At 42.1% G+C, this 21,019-nt stretch overlaps 1 protein-coding gene and 1 pseudogene across 1 annotated transcript in view; both read right to left on the reverse strand.

Annotated features, from left to right (window-relative positions):
- Positions 1 to 19,405, reverse strand: part of CCDC112 (coiled-coil domain containing 112) — a 31,972-nt gene extending 12,567 nt beyond the window's left edge. The window contains exons 1-3 of the mRNA XM_027971452.3: positions 19,120 to 19,405; positions 9,619 to 9,740; positions 5,686 to 5,807 (exon numbers count right to left, since the gene is read on the reverse strand). Of these exons, the coding sequence (XP_027827253.2) occupies positions 5,686 to 5,807; positions 9,619 to 9,740; positions 19,120 to 19,233 (358 nt within the window). The 5' untranslated portion in view covers positions 19,234 to 19,405. The remainder of the gene's footprint in view (positions 1 to 5,685; positions 5,808 to 9,618; positions 9,741 to 19,119) is intronic.
- LOC121819927 (small ribosomal subunit protein eS27-like) lies at positions 5,088 to 5,543 on the reverse strand (annotated as a pseudogene).
- Positions 19,406 to 21,019: the final 1,614 nt, after the last annotated feature.

A 21,019-nucleotide genomic window follows, 5' to 3' on the forward strand; every position in this document is an offset into this window, starting at 1 on the left:
CAGGTATGACCTAAATCAAATCCCTTATGATTATACAGTGGAAGTGAGAAATAGATTTAAGTGACTAGATCTGATAGAGTGTCTGAAGAACTATGGACGGAGGTTTATGACACTGTACAGGAGACAGGGATCAAGACCATCCCATGGAAAAGAAATGCAAAAGAGCAAAATGGCTGTCAGAGGAGGCCTTACAAATAGCTGTGAAAAGAAGAGAAGTGAAAAGCAAAGAAGAAAAGGAAAGATATAAGCATCTGAATTCAGAGTTCCAAAGAATAGCAAGGAGAGATAAGAAAGCTTTCCTCAGCGATCACTGCAAAGCAACAGAGGAAAACAACAGAATGGGAAAGACTAGAGATCTCTTCAAGAAAATTAGAGATACCAAGGGAACATTTCATGCAAAGATGGGCTAGATAAAGGAAAGAAATGGTATGGACCTAACAGAAGCAGAAGATATTAAGAAGAGGTGGCAGGAATACACAGAAGAACTGTACAAAAAAGATCTTCATGACCAAGATAATCATGATGGTGTGATCACTCACCTAGAGCCAGATATCCTGGAATGTGAAGTCAAGTAGGCCTTAGAAAGCATCTCTACGAACAAAGCTAGTGGAGGTGATGGAATTCCAATTGAGCTACTTCAAATCAAAGATGATGCTGTGAAAGTGCTGCCCTCAATATGCCAGCAAATTGGCAAAACTCAGCAGTGGCCACAGGACTGGAAAAGGTCAGTTTTCATTCCAATCCCAAAGAAAGGCAATGCCAAAGAATGCTCAAACTACTGCACAATTGCACTCATCTCACATGCTAGTAAAGTAATGCTCAAAATTCTCCAAGCCAGGCTTCAGCAATACATGAACCGTGAACTTCCAGATGTTCAATCTGGTTTTAGAAAAGGCAGAGGAACCAGAGATCAAATTGCCAACATCCGCTGGATCATGGAAAAGCAAGAGAGTTCCAGAAAAACATCTATTTCTGCTTTATTGACTATGCCAAAGCCTTTGACTGTGTGGATCACAATAAACTGTGGAAAATTCTGAAAGAGATGGGAATACCAGACCACCTGACCTGCCTCTTGAGAAACCTGTATGCAGGTCAGGAAGCAACAGTTAGAACTGGACATGGAACAACAGACTGGTTCCAAATAGGAAAAGGAGTATATCAAAGCTGTATATTGTCACCCTGCTTATTTAACTTCTATGCAGAGTATATCATGAGAAATGCTGGACTGGAAGAAACACAAGCTGGAATCAAGATTGCTGGGAGAAATATCAACAACCTCAGATATGCAGATGACACCACCCTTATGGCAGAAAGTGAAAAGGAACTAAAGAGCCTCTTGATGAAAGTGAAAGAGGAGAGTGAAAAAGTTGGCTTACAGCTCCACATTCAGAAAATGAAGATCATGGCATCTGGTCCCATTACTTCATGGGAAATAGATGGGGAAACAGTGGAAACAGTGTCAGACTTTATGTTTTTGGACTCCAAAATCATTGCAGATGGTGACTGCAACCATGAAATTAAAAGACACTTACTCCTTGGAAGAAAAGTTATGACCAACCTAGATAGCATATTCAAAAGCAGAGACATTACTTTGCCGACAAAGGTCTGTCTAGTCAAGGCTATGGTTTTTCCTGTGGTCATGTATGGATGTGAGAGTTGGACTGTGAAGAAAGTTGAGCACCGAAGAATTGATGCTTTTGAACTGTGGTGCTGGAGAAGACTCTTGAGAGTCCCTTGGACTGCAAGGAGATCCAACCAGTCCATCCTAAAGGAGATCAGTCCTGCATGTTCATTGGAAGGACTGATGCTGAAGCTGAAACTCCAATACCTTGGCCACCTCATGCAAAGAGTTGACTCACTAGAAAAGACCCTGATGCTGGGAGGGATTGGGGGCAGGAGGAGAATGGGACGACAGAGGATGAGATGGCTGGATGGCATCACCGACTTGATGGACGTGATTTTGGGTAGACTCCGGGAGTTGGTGACGGACAGGGAGGCCTGGCATGCTACGATTCATGGGGTCGCTAAGAATCGGACATGACTGAGCGACTAAACTGAACTGAACTGATTGAGGGAAGAAGGATGTACTTTAAAATAAGTCTATGACAAATATGGTTACCAATTCAGGATTCTTCACACAAGATTGATCACCCTCACCTAGTAAATTATTGAAGAACAATTAAAGAACAAATGGTTTATGAGTGTTAAAATAGCCTGAACCAACTCTTGCTCTAAAGAAAGCATCTAATTTTGTCTAATATTTTAAGGCACAATAGGTTAAGTCTTATTATAACCTGTGCCAGGGAAATGTCCTTAGAAATATTTTTTTAACTCTGGAGACTGAGTTTTTGGACACTCCAATACATGGATCAGCAGCATAATTTTAGTCATGTTTTATTCTTTAACAGTTTTTTCCTTTTTGCTATAATTTATGGACATAGAGTTGATCTCAATTATTGTTAGAATATTAAAACTGTATTGCCAATACTAATGCTATGAATACTGACAAACTGCCCAGTGAGAATTAACTGTATCTAACCACAACACCTAAGACGGGCTGGTGACACCCACTGGTGTCACAGTCATGGCCTTGAGGAGACGTCTCAGGTGCCATTTACTGCTGTCTATGCTATAGGTTTCCCTGTAGCTCAGATGGTAAAGAGTCTGCCTGCAATGCAGGAGACCTGGGTTCAGTCCCCGGGTCAGGAAGATCCTCTGGAGAAGGGGATGGCAACCCACTCTAGTATTCTTGCCTGGAAAATCCCATAGACAGAGGAGCCTGGTGGGCTACAGTTTGTGGGGCTGCAGAGTCAGACACGTCTGAGAGACTCACACTGCTATTGCTATGCTACAGGTTGCCAAGTGCAGCCAAGGGACCAGTCTAAAGAAACGTGCTAGGCCCACAATAAAAGCCTGAAGAGCAAAGCGTCTCAAAGCCATGTTCAGGCGTTCTGTATCACCAGCAGAAGACTGGATTCTTCTTTCATATCTCCCTTCTGAAGTAGTGGCCTTACTGTAATATTTACTTAAATTCCTAGGATAAAGTTGAATATTCATATTTGTATACATATTCATATACTAATATCTGATCATCATCTTTGGGTATTTTGCTTATGTACCTCCCCCCTTTTTTTTCTGCAACTCTTCCACAAATGAACATGAAACACCAAAAGGCTCTGTTCAAAAGTCCTTAAAAACAGTTATTTTTTTAAAAGTTTATCTTTAGGCTGGAAGCCAGTGCTGATATTCAAAACAAACCCAAGTATGCATATATGACTTTGGATTTTTCCATTTTTTATTAAAATTCCAGAGTTCTACAGAAGTAGAAACTTTACCCCATGTATTTTATAAGGTCTTACTCATTTTTGGAATTTTAGGTCAAGAAACTTCCCTAGTAATCAGGAAAGTGTTTTCTGTTGTTTTACATTTGCCATAGTTTGAACAGCTACAATGATACCACTATAGGGAAAATGATGATCTTTTATTAATTCATTTGGAACTGACATTCTACACTAAATAGGCAAAGCATTCAAGTACAACATTACATAAATACATGCTAAAATGTGACATAATATTTGAGGTAAAGTATAGCTATTTAATGCTTCTGAGCTGAAACATGTGAAAGGGAAATTTCTATATCCTTATATTAATGCAATGCATTCCTTCTTCTCCACGATAAGATAAACACAAAGTATGAATAAAGAGAAGCAAAATTGTAGACAAAGGGAAATTAGAAAATAAAAATAAAGTGCCTTAAAAGGGAGAAAATCAAGTGACTTAAAATGCACAGAATGGAGGTACTCTACTTAATGGCATGATGGAGAGACAGAAAGATCAGCCTTTTTGTCTGTGAAAGAACTGAGGGATATTAAGAAACATTAATATTAAACAAGGGATGCTCAGATTCTTCTATGAATCAAAGAGGAGAACTGGAAATCTGGCATTTATGTTAGGTCTCATCATTCCAACAGAAGAGAGAGAATGATTCTTGCCACTGTCTGACGAAAGATGACTTTTTAAAATAGTGCAATCTTATATTCTGAAAGGAAAAACTTACTAAAAATTTCTTTTAATTAACTATAAAGGTGTCTCATGAGCAGTATAATCTCTGTGTAATAAGTCTTAATATTTTATAAAGCTCACTTGGTTGATAACCATTGCTGTGCTGTGCTGTGCTAAGTCGATTCAGCTGTGTGTGACTCTTTGCGACCCTATGGACCGTAACCTGCCAGGCTCCTCTATCCATGGGATTCTCCAAGCAAGAATACTGGAGTGGGTTGTCATATCCTCCTCCGGGGGCATCTTTCTCACCCAGGGATCAAACCCACATCTCTTATGTCTCCTGTATTGGCAGGTAGGTTCTTTACCACTAGCACCACCTGGGAAGCCCCTGAAAACCTTTACTTTTCCTTTAATCAAAGTTAAGACGTGTTTTTACTATAAAATAAGGACTTTGCAGTTTAAAAAATCTACTCTACAAGGAAACAAGGTATTCTTGTAAAATTCTTTTTTAAGGCCAACATTTAGTATAGCTAATAATTATTAATATTCATAACAAGCAGTAGAACATATTCAGTGTACAATCTCTAACACTTTCTTATATATTAGGTTGGCCAAAAGGTTCATTTGGGTTTTTCCATAACAACTTACGGAAAAACCTGAACGAAGCTTTGAGCCTACCCAATACTATTTCATCAGATGCACAGACAGCTCTCCTATGGTAGAAATGGCAGGTTTTATTAATATATCACAGACAAGTAAACTCAGGTTTAAGCAACTATGTGACTTGAGCACTTTAACGGTCATACAGGTTCTGAATCTGTTGATGCTTACTGAGTCTGGGATTCAGTCAATAGGATCCTGGTGATGAGCTAAGATCAGACACCCAGTAATCAGTTTTCCTTTATTTTTTAAATTTGTTGCCCATAATCAAAGCTCTATTTAAAAACTGACACCAAAATATGAGAGCGTTGTTGCAAACCATGTGAAAAATTAAACATAATTGCATTATCTTGGTAGATTAACTGGAATCACTGAACTGAAAAGGCTTTCTGTGACAGGACACAGATTCAGGAAACTGTGGATCATTAGTATTGCTTTCTTCTAAATGAACATCCTTCTGAGTCTGGCCTTTCCTCCTATTGGCTGGCACAACAGTTGAAAAACCCACACCCAACACCACTGTGTAAGCCTGGCTGTACGTAATCTTGTAGCTGCTGGACATTTTGCATACATAAAGTAAGAATTTGGACTTTGAGCCAGCTGTGTCTTTTTATGTTTCTTCTGTTCCTCTTCCAAGGAAGGCTACAGTACATTTCCAGCTAGAGGCCTGCTGATCCTTTTGCAAGCCCAGCCTATGCAGATCTTTAAGGCACCCTTCCTTTCCTTTAAAATAATGTAGTATCATTAACTGGTTTGACAACCAGAAAACAAAACTCTCTTTTTCCTATTAAGAGGAGATATACACAGGAAACAATCCAGGTATAACAATCCAGGTATAAATATCCAGACTAAATAGTGACCCCCCCCCAAAATAAATACATATCCTTAAAAGATAAACTCATTACACCCACTAGAATGTATCTTCATAGAGACTGTAACAGTCAACACACAAGGACAAAGCACAGGCCAAAACTATGACTTTATATCTCTCAATGGGTTTTGTTCATCATGAACTCAACTTACTTTCTGTTTTCCTGCTGTTAATCAGTTTATTTTCCAATTCTTCCAGCATACTATGTTCAATTCTGAAGTCACTTTTTTGGTTGTAGAAATGACTGTGTTTGTCTTTTTCTAGATTAATAACCCTTTAGGGAAAGAAACAAATAGTATAAATATGATTTAAGTGCATTTTTAATTGTTTAAAATATGAATATACTTACAATCTGTACTTTGTATTAATTCACCAAAGGATTCAAAATAAAATTACTTGGATCAATAAGGCTATGGAATCAAAACAGTAGTCATTCAGTCATGTCCAACTCTGTGACCCCACAGACTGTAGCCTGCCAGGCTCCCCTCTGTCCATGGAATTCTCCAGGCAAGAATACTGGAGTGGGTTGCCATTCCCTTCTCCAGGGAATCTTCCCAAGCCAGGGATCAAACCTGGGTCTCTGGCATTGCAGGCAGATTCTTTACCATCTGAGCCACCAGGGAAGCAAATTGCACTATAGAAATGCAAGTTGTTAATGCTAGTAAAACTAAAACTCCAAAAGGCAAACAATCTATGAAGGCAGGGATTTCAGTGGTTTTTATGGGATATGGTCTACATTTACTTCAGAGCTACTCCATCTCACCCTTGCTCCTTGGCTTTACTCCTCTACCAGTAAGACTTCTAATGTTAGCTTGAACCCTGGAGTAAAACAAAACAATTTACCATCAAGAAACTTTTTCGGTTGGACAAAGAAATTTATTTTCTCAACATCTATTTTCTTTCTCCCACAAGGTGGAAATTAATATAAATACGTCTCCACTAATCCTGAATTTAATGAGTGGTGGAGTATCTCTGGTCACTGATTTCCTTTGCTCTATCCTGAGGGGCAACTATATAAGGCAGAGTTTCCCAATCTTTTTCGCTTGCCACACCAAGAAAAGAATTTCATATATAAGGCACCCTGAGGTAAATAGATGAGAATGCCACAGGCCCTACCTGGCTGCCCCAAGGCTAAGGGAGTCAGAGCTTCAATCTATGTTGGGAGGAACGAAGGGGGAGAACAGAGACATCAAAAAGCCTTTAGTCTGCAGGTCAGTCTGACAGGCTGAGGGCAGCTCCTGCAGCCCTGCACTGAGCGCCAGCCCGTCTCGACTCTGGCTGGGGTGGGGAGAGGCACTACAAGCAGACAGAAATGCCCACCATGGACGCAGGCTATGCTACAACAGTCAGTCATGCTTTGTTACTCCTGGATTCGAAATATTGACCCATTGCTATTGCTAAGTCACTTCAGTCGTGTCCGACTCTGTGCAAACCCACAGACGGCAGACTGCCAGGCTCCCCCGTCCCTGGGATTCTCCAGGCAAGAACACTGGAGTGGGTTGCCATTTCCTTCTCCAATGCATGAAAGCAAAAGGTGAAAGTGAAGTTGCTCAGTCATGTCCAACTTAGCGACCCTATGGAATGCAGCCTACCAGGCTCCTCCATCCATGGGATTTTCCAGGCAAGAGTACTGGAGTGGGGTGCCCTTGCCTTCTCCAATATTGACCCATATCGGTATTCAAAATGTATAATGGAGATAAATTGCCAAAGAAAAAGAGATGCTCAACCTCTCTCGTAACATGAGAAAGGAAAACTGAAACTATACCATGGTAACATGGCGTATCGATCAGACTGGTGGGAAAAAACACACAAGTTTAATATATTCTGATGATAAAGCTGTGGGGAAATGGGTCCTCTCATATATTGTTGGGGAAATCATAAATGGCCTATCAAGGACAATTTAGAAATTATTCATTATTCATTACAATCATGCATAATCAGAAACTATTCATTATAATCACAAATTCATATACCTTTGATCCAGCACTTCTATTTGTAGGAATTTTTCCTAAAGATACACTCAAAGATGTGCAAAATGATATGAACCTCCATGGAGGCGCCAATGAATTAAGCATTTATTTACTATAACTTAACGTTTTCTGCAATCTAATGCCTATCACTGCTGCTGCTGCTAAGTCACTCCAGTCGTGTCCGACTCTGTGTGACCCTGTAGACGGCAGCCCACCAGGCTCCCCCGTCCCTGGGATTCTCCAGGGGGCAGATTAAATAAGTGATGGTATATGCATACCGTAGGATACAATGCAGTACCATGTTCTATGTACGGATAAGGAAAGATCGCCAAGAGACTCTCCTTTTTAACAGAAGTTTTACATGTAAATGTTAAGACATACTAGAGACTGGTAAACTGATTCCCCTCATATCGTTTCATATGATATATACCTCATATCACTCTAACTCAACAATTTTACCTGTCTTTTTCCTCTCTTTCATCTACCTTTTCTTATCTTTCCTCTTCCTTTTTTGCTTAAGTACTCTAAAGGAAACCCACTACATTATGTGCTTCTACCCCAACATACTTCAGTGTGCATTCCTAGAGATTATGAGTATTGGATTTGTATAATATCATGCCTGAACAAAATCAATAATTTCTTGGTATCTAGGATATACTCTTAAGTTAAAAATATAAAACAAGATGCACAACAATGTATATAGTATACTACCATTTATTAAAAAAAAAAAAGGAACCATCTGAATATGCATTTTTATGTCTTTAAAAAAACATATAAAATACCCGTGGAAGGATACATAAGAAACTAAAAATGGTTGTTTGGGAAAAAGGGAAATGGGTGATATGGGTCACAGGTGAAACAAAGACCTTCCACTGTGGATCCTTTGATTTGAATTAATTTTTGAATTACATGAATATATAACCTATTCTGAAAATGAAAATATTACAAATGGTGTTCTTCTCTATATTCAATGAGAATTGTTGGATTCAATTTCAATGGATTTTTCTAATACTCTTTCAATGAGTTTTTCCAAAACCTTATAACAGATGAAGAAAGCCTAACCAGAGTTATAAAACCTATACACAGATAAGGTACCTATCTATACTGGCATAATGTAACTGGCTTGCTATACTTATGTACATTAATCATCTGGAAGATTATCTTATCTAGAAAGAAACATAAACCAGAAATCTTAACCTAGAGTCCAATCCTAAGATAATGCATTTTATAAATTAAAAAAAAAAAACTGTAGTTTATCAAATTCTGAGTATTAAAAATGAGAATTAAACCAATACAGTTAGAATTTAGTCTCACAAGGCTGCACTATGGTATAACTTGTTAAAATTCAAACAGTATACTATTTATTGGTAGAATTTCTAAACAGACAACTGCCACTAATTCTGGTCCAGAGATCATTTCTTACAAAAGCCTCCTTTTCTCTTGGTTCTTCAACAAATTGATACTGCATAAATTCAGAGCAGTGTTCTATAAAGCTTCCAGCTATAGGAGAGGGTTAGCTGCCTGAGCTCTAGTTCTTTTACCTTTACTCATTATATTTGTTAAATCATACGGTGCTACTAACAATGTTGAACATTCAGTAAATATCACTGGTTATTTAAAAAATACATAAACACTAAAACTTAAATGCCACCTTCCCAATTTTTCTAGTCATAATGTACAGGGTGGATCTGAAAGAGGTAGAGACCAAGGAAGGGAGACCGATTAAAAGGCCAATTAAAAAAAAAAACTCAAGAGTACAGTAGGACTCTTCATTAAAATTATTCACTCAAAAATATTTACCAAGTGCTTACTTTGCTAAGTCAAAATGTATTCAATCTGTTACTTGATATATGTGATCTTTTATTCTCCTTGATATTCACTGATTCAAAATAGTGAAATTAAGATTTAAAGAACTCTACTTAAAATTAACTTTATATTAAATAGTTTACTATCATTTGTATATTTCATATTTCTCACTGGTCCCTTGTTTTACATTTGAAAGTCTAGTGACTAGTCTTTGGTATGGGATTAGACAGACTGGGGGAGAATTAACTTTATATTGTTCATAATAAAATGATGAGTAATATTCCTTGAAGATACTGTTCTTATACTTACTGATTTTTAAATTTTTCAGTTGTACGTATGAATTCTGCTTTCCTAGTTCGATTAACTTTCTGCTTCCAGTTTTGAAGCTGAAAAGGACGAATTCCACCTGAAGTACCAAGACAGCCATCATTCTGAAGAGAAAACAAAAACAAATTTATCCTCAATAATAAAAATGGTGGGAGATGAACGTGGAATTTTTTTCAGAGTGTATGCTGTCCTTAGTTGCTCAGCAGTGTCCGACTCTGTGACCCCATGGACTGTAGCCCACCAGGCTCCTCTGCTCACGAGGATTCTCCAGGCAAGAATTCTGCAGTGGGCTGCCATGCCTCCTCCAGGGCATCTTCCCAACAGAGGGATTGAACCCAGGGCTCCTGTATTGCAGGTGGATTCTTTACTGTCTGAGCCACCAGGGAAGCCCTTTTTTCAGAGATAAAACATCAATAATGGAGTTTCTCAGGGGATAATTTTGGGGCCAATCTTATTTAATTTTTAAAAATACAGCTTGTGGAAGAAGGAATATGTGTTTTAAAATGCTAAATTAGTGAGAAATGTAAAGTCTTCAGGGAGTTTTAGAAAAATCTCTTCCATTCATTCATTCATTTACCAATATGCATTGAACACTTATGATGTGACAGATGCTGGCCTAGACACTAGGGAAACAAAGACGGTCCATGGTAACATGTGTGCGCTGCATGCTAAGCTGCTTCAGTTGTGTCCAGCTCTTTGTGACCCTAGGGACCACAGCCTGCCACGCTCCTCTGTGCATGGGATTCTCCAGGTAAGACTACTGGAGTGGGTTGCCATGCCCTTCTCCAGGGGATCTTCTGAACCCAGAAGACTGAGGAATCGAGCCCATATTTCTTATGTCTCCTGCACTGGTAGGCGAGTTCTTTACCACTAGTGCCACTGGAGAAGCCCCCATGATAATAGGGCCTCTGCCTTAAAATCTAGAGAGGAGAACAGACTTAAGAAAAGAGTAAATAAGCGACACTTTTTTTAAAAAAAACCCAATACTGTAAGGGCTATTAAGGAAATAAAGAGTGCTGAGATGAAGATAAAGGGGACAAGAGATTGTTTTTTTTGTTTTTTCTTTTCAGTTAGAATGGCCACAGAGGTCTATTTGAGGGGATGATGTTTAAGGAAGAACGGAGCCGGCCAGGCCAAAAGCTGCAAGGAAAGGTGTGCCAGGCAGAAGGACCAGGGTGTCCAAAAGCCCTCCAGCAGGAAAAAAGCTTGGCTGGTTCAAGCAGAGCAAAGGCAATTGTGACATAAGATGAGTGAAGTGCAGAGCTTTGTAGGAGCTGAGGTATAGAGTCAGGCAAGTGGCATATCACACCAGCATTTTAAGTCACTACAGGAGTCTGAATTTTACTGAAGGGTTTAGGGTAGGAGAATGCCATGATACATTTAATTTTTAAAGAAAATCTTTCTATTTTTTAAAGAACAAATTCAGGGAGGTGGAGGAAGAGGTGAGGCAAGGCTGGAAGCAGGAGAATCAATGAGACAGGTGAAGCAGCAGCAAAGACTAGGAATGATGGCATTCAGGTCTACCAGGATGATGGTGGAGACCAAAAGTAAGGAGCCTAGATGTATCTTGGAGGCATAACCAAGAGGAACTGCTGACAGCCTGAGAGATTAAAAAAAAAATAATAAAGGAACCAAGCCGTCAAATTTCAAGAAACGAGCAAACAAGAATAAAGTAATGATTTTAGGTTAGTACTTCTAAAATTGAGATTTACTTCACATACCATAGAATGTGCACATAAAGTTTACAATTCAGTGTTTTTTACTATATTCACAAAGTCATGCAATCACCAACACTATCTGCTGCTGCTGCTGCTAAGTCGCATCAGTCGTGTCCGACTCTGTGCAACCCCACAGACGGCAGCCCACCAGGCTCCTCTGTCCCTGGGATTCTCCAGGCAAGAACACTGGAGTGGGGTGCCATTGCCTTCTCCGCAACACTACCTAGTACCCGAATATTTCCATTATACCCAAAAGAAAGCTCACACTCATTAAGCAGTCACTTCCCATACCCTTTTACCGCCCAATTCCTGGTAATCACTAATCTACGTTCTGATTCTATGGATTTGCCTATTCTGAACAATTAACATGAACAGGGTCATACAATATACAACCTTCTGTGTCTGGCTTCTTTCACTGAGTATAATATTTTAAAGATTCATTCACGTTGTACCATGAATCTGTACTTCATTCCTTTTCATGCTTAAGTAATAGTCCACATGACTATCATATTTTGTTTGACCTGCAAATATTTTCCCCAATTCAGAGTTCTTTTCACTTTCCTGATAATATCCTTTGAAAGACAGAAGTTTTGAACTTTTGAAGAGCTATCCAACTGTTTTCCACAGTGGCTGCATCATTATATAATTTTACATTGCCATCAGCATGCTACGGGAGTTCCAGTTTCTTCACATCCTCACCAACATTTGTTATTGTCTGTCTCTTTTACTATAATCATCTTACTGGATGTGAAGTGGTGTCTCACAGTGGTTTTGATTAGTCCATAATGACTGATGATGCTGAGCATCTTTTCATGTACTTATTGGCTATTTCATTGAAGGAATACCTAGTTATATATTTTCCAATTTTAAAAACTGGGGTGTCTTTTTGAGTTTTAAGAATTTATATTTTAGATATGTCCTTACCAAAATATGATTTGCAAATGTTTCTCTCCCATTCAGTAGGTCATCTTTTCATTTTGCTGATATTCCCTTTACTGTGCAGAATCTTTTCAGTTTGATGTAGCCTCCTTCATTTTTAGATAATTATTTTGTTGGACACAGAATTCTTGGTCAACAGTCCTTTTCTTTTAGCATTTTGACTATGTCTGTTATCCCATGAGGCTTCCCAGGAGGGGCTAGTGGTAAAGAATCCACCTGCCAATGCAGGAGACGTAGACATACACTCGCTTCCTGGGTCTGGAAGATCCCCTGGAAGAGGGCACAACACCACACTCCAGTATTCCTGCCTGGAGAATCCCATGGACAAAGGAGCCTGGTAGGCTACAGTCCCTAGCATTGCAAAAAGTTGGGCACAACTGAAACAATTTAGCATGCATGCATATTATCCCATACTTTTGAAGTCCAAGGTTTCTGTTGAGAAATCAGTTGTTAATCTTATTGAGAATGCCTAATATGTATTGAACTGATTTCTTGGTTGGTACTTCCAGAATTTTCTTTTTGTCTCTTTTTTACAGTTTGATTATGACATGTCTAGGTACGGATCTTGAAGTTCACTAATTTCCAGTAATGTGTAGATCAATACTACAGCCATCGTTCCTTCAAAATGTCTTTCCCCACTTTTCCCTCTCTCCTGGGACTCTGATTAGCTGTGACATCTGATGGTGTCTCACAGGTCTTTAACACTCTGTTTACTTTTCTTCATTCTTTCTTTCTTTAGATTCCTCATTCTGGATAATCTAAATTGACCTACCTTCTTCTGCCAGCCCAAACATACTGTTGAGTCTCTCTAGTGAATTTTTCATTTGCATTTTTGTACTTTTTAGCTCCAAATTTTCTATTCCATTCTTTTGCTATAACTTCTCTCTTAATCAGTTCGGTTCAGTTCAGTCACTCAGTCGTGTATGGCTCTTTGCCATCTCATGGACTGCAGCAAGCCAGGCTTCCAATATCCATCACCAACTCCCAGAGTTTACTCAAACTCATGTCCATTGAGTTGGTAATGTCATCTAACCATCTCATCCTCTGTTGTCCCCTTCTCCTCCTGCCTTCAATCTTTCCCAGCATCAGAACTTTTCAAATGAGTCAGTTCTTTGCATCAGGTAGCCAAAGTATTGGAGTTTCTGCTTCAGCATCAGTCCTTCTAATGAATATTCAGGACTGATTTCCTTTGGGATGGGCTGGCTTTATCTCCTTGCTGTCCAAGGGACTCTTAAGAGTCTTCTTCAACACCACAGTTCAAAAGCTTCGGTGCTCAGCTTTCTCTATAGTCCAACTCTCGCATCCATACATGACTACTAGAAGAACAATAGCTTTGACTAGACGGACCTTTGTTGGCAAAGTAATGCCTCTGCTTTTTAATATGCTGTCTAGGTTGGTCATAGCTTTTCTTCCAAGGAGCAAGCGTCTTTTAATTCCATGGCTGCAGTCATGGCTGCAGTCACCATCTGCAGTGATTTTGGAGCCCCCAAAAATAAAAGTCTCTCACTGTTACCCCATCTATTTGCCATGAAGTGATGGGACCAGATGCCATAATCTTCATTTTCTGAATGCTGAATTTTAAGCCAGCTTTTCACTCTCCTCTTTCACTTTCTTTAAGAGGCTCTTTAGTTCTTCTTCATTTTCTGTCATAAGGGTGGTGTCATCTGCATATCTGAGGTTATTGATATTTCTCCCAGCAATCTTGATTCCAACTTGTGCTTCATCTAGCCCAGCATTTCTCCTGATGTACTCTGCATATAAGTTAAATAAGCAGGGTGACAATATACAGCCTTGATGTACTCCTTTCCCGATTTGGAACCAGTCTGTTGTTCCATGTCCAGTTCTAATTGTTGCTTCCTGAACTGCATACAAATTTTTCAGGAGACAGGTCAGGAGTCTGGTATTCTCATCTCTTTGAGAATTTTCCACAGTGTGTTGTGATTCACACAGTCAAAGGCCTTGGCATAGTCAATAAAACAGAAATAGATGCTTTTCTGGAACTCTCTTGGTTTTTTGATGATCCAATGGATGTTGGCAATTTGATCTCTGGTTCCTCTGCCTTGAATACCTGGAAGTTCATGGTTTACATACTGTTGAAGCCTGGCTTAGAGAATTTTGAGCATTACTTTGCTAGTGTGTGAGATAAGTACAATTGTGCAATAGCTTGAGCATTCTTTGGCATTGCCTTTCTTTGGGATTGGATTGAAAGCTCACCTTTTCCAGTCTCTTTTTATAGATATTTTCTATTTGGTGAGATACCATTCTCATACTTTTATTTCTTTAGAGCTGGTTTTCTTTAGCTTTTTGAACATGTTTAAATCAATAATTTAAAATCTTTGTCTATTATCTCCAACATTCGGTCATCTTAAGGGACAGTTTCTTTTTACTATTCTTTTTTTTTTTTTTAATTCTTCTGTGTGTGGACCATATTTTCTTATTTCTTTGCATATCTCATAATTTGTCAGCAACTCAATACTTTAAATAATATATAATGTGGCAACACTAAAAATGAGATTTTTTTCCCCTCTTTCCAAGGTCTGCTGTTGTTGCTGGGTTTTTTTCAGTCATTTCTCTGAACTAATTCAGTAAAGTCTGGATTCTTTGTTTGTGTGGCACTGAAATCTCTGCTTTGTTAGCTTAGTTGTCAGTGAATGATTGGTTGGTCAAAGATTTTCTTAGATGTCTTTCACCTCTAAGTCCCCACACTTTGCTGAGAGGGTCTGTGTGCAAGCTGGAACATGGCATCAATACTGGGGCAAGCAGTTTACAACTCCACTTTAGCCTTCATTTCCTGTTGCACAGTTTCAAGGTCAGCCAAAGATGAGAGCTCAGGCCTTCTTAGGCTTTCTCTGGTTGTTTTCATTTCCTATCACTACTACAACAAACTTACCAAAAAAATCAGTTCACCACAAACTTAAGAGACTTGAACAACACAAAGCTATTCTTTTACTGTTTTTGAGGTCAAGTCTAAAATTAAGGTGTTGAAAAGACTGCATTCTTTTTGGAGACCCAGAAAATTTACTCCCTTACCTTTTTTCAGCTTTTAGTGGCCACCTTCATTCCTTGGCTCATGGCCGCTTCCTCATATCGCATCGCCCTCTTGCTTTCACTATTACATCTCCTCTTGGTTCTAATCCTCCTGCTCCCTCTCACAAGGACTCTTGTGAATACATTGGAAAGTAGAGTGAAGTTGCTCAGTCGTGTCCGACTCTTTGCGACCTCATGAACTGTAGCCTACCAGGCTCCTCTGTCCATGGGATTTTCCAGGCAATAGTACTGGAGTGGATTCCCATTTCCTTCTCCATGAATACACTGGCCCACCCAGATAATCCCGCATAAACTCCCTGCCTCAAGAGCCTCAACTTAATCATATTTGCAAAATTCCTTTTATCACATGAGGTCACATGTTCACAGGTGTTGGGGGTTAGGATGTGACTATCCTTGAGGTAACATAGTGATACAGTGAGGATGCACACTGACTTACAATCCACTGTGTCTGAGGCAGATGGAAATGACTGACTGACATGGAGTAGAGAAGAGATGGACTGTCCAAGCAGCTGTGTGGGACAGGCTTGCTTGTAAAAATATATTAATAACAAAGGATTCCCCCTCCCCTATTTGTGTTTATTGTGTATTATTTGTATTTGTTGTATTAACAACATTAAGGGAAATGTCAAAAGAAGACCAAAAAAAGGTGTATATGGGAGGGGTGGGGAATTCTTCACTCTGCCACACCTGGATATACACACAGCTCTATTCATTTGTGTGATCTTCTAGAGGAAATCCATTTTGAGTAATTATGTAAAGTCAGAAAAGTAATGTGGTTATTACTGAAGGACCACTCCAGTCAGCCGAATGCCATTACATACAGGTCATCACAGAGAGGGCACTAGAGACAAAGAGAGGACACAGCCCTACTCTGGAGCAAAACCGGGACATACACTTGTGTGATGCAGCCAGAGATACTTCAAAAAAGTCAAAATTAAACGTGCTAAAAAGATCAAGAGGGAGATGGCATCTAAGAGGAGAATCAAGAAATTAGTAGTCTTTGGTCTTGAAAAGCAATGGCTGAGAGGAATTATGAACAAATAATATACAAACATTAAAATACATCGATAGGGTACATTATTACTTTTCCTAATGATGAATGAGAAGATTTCACACTCTCTGGAGGCTATAAAATAAAATATAAAATAGTCCTAAAACTTCAAAGATAATTGTTCCAAAATAATTTAAGGGAACTGTTATAGACTGAATTACCACTCCCCTAATTCACATGTGGAGGCCCTAGATTTGGAGGTGGTGCCTTTAAGGAAGTAATTAAGGTTAAATAAGCTCATAAGGATAGGGTCCTAATCCATCAGGACTGGTGTCCTTTCAAGAAGAGGAACACCAGAGAACTCTCTCTCTGCATGTACACAAAGGGCCATGTGAGGACACAGCAAGACGGCAACTGTTCACAAGCCAAAAACCAACCCCGACAGCTCCCTCATCTTGCACAAGATCTCGGCTGGATCTTTGCAGCCTCCCAGAGTGTAAAAAAATATATATATATATTTCTGTAATCTAAATCACTCAGTCTGTGGTATTTTGTCACAGAAGCCCGGGCAGGCTAATCTAGGAACTTCAGTATTTTGGCAGATACCTCTAATATCATGAGGCTGTCACGAGGAAAATGATCTCTTCTCAGAAACACGTTAGCGGTTTCAATGTCAGGGTCACAGATTCACAAATTCCTACGACAAGTATTCAAGTCCAGGGCGGGGCTACAGAATCTGAGTCTATAATGTGCGTGTGTGTGTGTGTGTGTGTGTGTGTGTGTGTGTGATATGTTGGGGGGGGTACAAAGAAGGATAACACATAAACTCCTCAAAAGTCACAATCTGCTAGAGATTCTAATTCTTTTTTAAAACCCAAACACCCTTGAGAAATTCTACCTCGCTACTACCACAATAGCCAACCATGAGGCTCTGCCTTCTCTAAATTGGTGAGAGCATATAAAATTGGGTGTCTCAACCTCAGCCCTACTGATATTTTGAACCAGGGGACTTTTTGTTGTGGGGGACTGTCCCTCAGCCTGTGTCGGCTAGATGCCAGTAGCACACACAGCCTTCTCCACAGTCCACCTGCAGTTGTGACAACCCAAACTGTCTCCAGACACTGGTAAATGTGAGGGGCTGAAGGGACAGTTGAAACAGCTCCATAGGTGATTCTGATCCAACACTGAGGAAGGCAAACCTCTGAGAACCACTGTAGTGGGCAGGAGTGTGCATCAGTAACAATATTAAGCAACTTGTGAGAAATGCAAACCAGGATGAAGTGGAATTTCTGGAAATATGTAAAGATATTGAATCTCCTTAGAGGAAGAAAATGATGGAAGCTGTCCTCAGCTCATAACAGCCTTCCTTCAGGTTTGGACTAATCCACAAACATTTAGGGAGTGTCTACTACGCTTCTGGACTAAAGCAGCACAGTTTTTGGTGCTGGGGATGTAACAGTGAATAAAATTTCCAAAAGTTTCTTCCCTCATAGAGGGCAGGGTTTACATTACTAGATGGAGAGGAGAAAAACAACACACAAAAAATGAATATAAAATATGTAGTATATTATAGGGTAATAAGTGTTATGCTGCTGCTGCTAAGTCGCTTCAGTAGGATATAGAAAAAACCTAAAAAGAGAACAGCGTGCTAGGTAAGGGGATTCAGTTTGGGGAGGTCAAAGAAAGAACCACTGAGCTGATTGCATTTGAACAAAGATATCTGAAGGTGGAGATGGTGCTGGCCGTGAGACCAGGAAGGAAGAGCATTCCAAGCAGAGGGAACAGCAATTGCAAAGCTCCTGAGGCAGGAGTGTGCTCGCCTGTCTGAAGGACCACAGGAAGCCAGTATGACTGCAGCAGACCCAGAGCAGGGGACTGGAGATGAGGTGACAGGGAGATCTTGGGGGCAGCTCAGAGGCCCTGTAGAGTCTAAGGTGTGGAACATGGTGAAAACGTCTGCTTTCACTCTGAGGGATCTGGGCAGACAAGTGTCATTCCTGAATGGTCTGGTTGTTGTGAATATGTCAGGAAGGCAAGAGTGGATGAATAGAAACCAACTAAGAAAGTGTTTCTGCTAAGGGAGAAATGATGGCGTGGACATGGGTAGTAGTGCTTGAAGTGGGATTCTTGACTTATTCTGAAGGTAGGGCAGACAGGAATTGCCTGTGCTTTGGGTGTGGGCTGTGAGAGAATGCGGAGGAGTCGAGATCTTTGACAAGAGCTGCTGGCTCCAACGATCCTCTTCCGGGAATCTCCTAATCCTTACTGCAGAGAAAGGGGTCCCAAGGAGATCTCTGGAAACACATCTGCCTCGGAGACCATCCCAGTTTGATTCCTCCTTGTGTTCCCAGCGCTGACACAATAATAGAGCAGCCATCAGCCACTGGGCACTGACTCTCTCTCCAACCAAGCACTGTACCAGGGGCTTCCCAGACAAGGTGCAGGGTTCAGGAAGGTGCGTATGATCAGATCCAACGCTTAGAGAAGAAACGGAGTCACGAGAGGTTAAGTGTGTTCCTATCACAGAGGCAGAGCCAGGGTTTCCACCCAGACTTTCCTCCACTCCCAAACAACCAGGGAGGGGGCTCCGTAACAGCAGTTAAAAATGCACGAGCGAACAAAGCACAAGGCTGGCAAGCGCCAGGCCCCGGGCGAAGGGAGGCTAACGGCCGCGGCTCCCGCCTCCCGGCCGCGCTGCAGAGGACACCTGTTCAGCCGGGGACCCGTCCCGCGCCTCCGGCGCCAGCAGCCCCCTCAGGCCCACCTCTGCCTCCTCCATTTATTTACCTGTTGCGGCACCGCGGCTCCCACGCTGGTTCCCGGGGCCGCGCCCGCCCCCGCCACAGCCCCGGCTACGGCGGTGGCCGCCGCCGCCACCACAACCGTCGTCAGGGCGGCCATCTTTTCACGCCGCGCCGCGCGCTCCAGCGGCGGCCACCCGGGTCTGGAGTGGCGGGCTTCGGTCGTGCGGAGATCCGGGCTCTGCCGGGGCGGCTGGGCTCCTCCACAGGGATGCAGAGCGCGACGGAGATGCGGGGCGGAGCCGGGCCGAGCGGCGAGGCGGGGCGGGTTCGGAACCAGGGCGGGGCCGGGGAGGGGGGGGGGCGGGGCAGGGGCGGGGCCGGAGCGCAGGGCGGGGCCGGAGCGCAGGGCGGGGCCGGAGAGCGGGGCGGGGCCGGAGCGCGGGGCGGGGTCGGAGCGCGGGACGTAGGCTGGGGCGGGACAGGGGCTGGAGCGCGGGACAGGGGCGAGGGCGGAGCGCGGGGCAGGGGCGGGGCCGGAGCGAGGCGGGGCCGGGTCGGAGCGCGGGGCGGGGCCGGAGCGGGGCGGGGCCGGAGCCGGGGCGGGGCCGGAACCGGGGCGGGGCGGGGACGGGGGCTGGGGCGGGGACCGGGGCTGGGGCGGGGACCGGGGCTGGGGCGGGGGCTGGGGCGGGGCGCGGTCGGAACCGGGGCGGGGCGCGGGGGCCGGCGCCGGGGGCCTGGGACCCGGGACCCGGGGCCGGGGGCCGGGGGCCGGGGGCCGAGGGGCGGGGGCCTGGGGCGGGGTGGGGACCGGGCCTTGGGGTGGGCTGTGCCGTGCTGTGTGGCGCGGTAGTATTGATATATCACCGTCCATGTATCTACTCTTACTCGGCAAAAATATTTCTCCTCGCCCCCGGTTCCCTAACTACCAGGAAAATTCACTCTCTTTCGCTGTCATACTTAAATTTATTCATGTCATATATATATTATATATATAGGTATCGATATATTCATAGATATAGGTACTTTGGGCTTCCCTGGTAGCTCAGACGGTAAAGCGTCTGCCTGCAATGTGGGAGACCTGGGTTCAATCCCTGGGTCAGGATGATTACCCTGGAGAAGGAAATTGCAACCCACTCCAGTACTCTTTTCCATCCTGGAAAATTCCATGGATGGAGGAGCCTGGTAGGCTGCAGTCCACGGGATCGCAGAGTCAGACACGACTGAGCAACTTCACAAAAAAACAAAGATAGATACTTTACAAAATAGAACTTTTGTAGGTTTCTGTTAAGTTCTGGTGAAACAGTATAAAGTGAAAAAAACATGATTGATGAGCCTAAACAATAAACGATATTTCACATTTTCAAACAAACAAAACAGAGCATGCCCCACCCCATCAGATATCAGAAGCAGGAATGGCCCACTCCGAGGACTTGGCCAAAGAGAAGAGAAATTCCAAAGATACAGTGTTGGGAAGTGGCGGGGGGAAAGGCAGAGATGACTTCTCCAGTCAAGGCATGTGCAACCAGTCACAATTCAGCTAGTTTGTGCTACCTTGCATTTTCTTCCTTTAAAGGAATGGATTCATCCATTCATCAAATCATTCATTCAGTCAATATCCAGCTGCCAGCCCTGGAAAATTAACTGTTGAATCAGGTGAACACACAAGATTCCTTCTTTCCAAACTTCTAGCAGTGACTTCAAACAAGTAAACAGCATATTTACTGAACATTTACTTTGTGCCAGCACTGTTCTAAATAATCTAGAGAAGTAGGTACTATTATCATTTTCATCTCACAGATATAGTTAAGTAACACAAGATCATACAGGTGGGAACTAGAATACAAGCTTGGGTGGCCTGACTCCAGAGATCCTCTGGGTAGAAATGTTAAACAGGCAGATGGATAAATGCTGCTGGAGCCCTGGACAAAGACTGGAGCTAA

This window comes from Ovis aries, chromosome 7, assembly GCF_016772045.2.
Source record: "Ovis aries strain OAR_USU_Benz2616 breed Rambouillet chromosome 7, ARS-UI_Ramb_v3.0, whole genome shotgun sequence".
Classification (NCBI taxonomy): domain Eukaryota; kingdom Metazoa; phylum Chordata; class Mammalia; order Artiodactyla; family Bovidae; genus Ovis; species Ovis aries.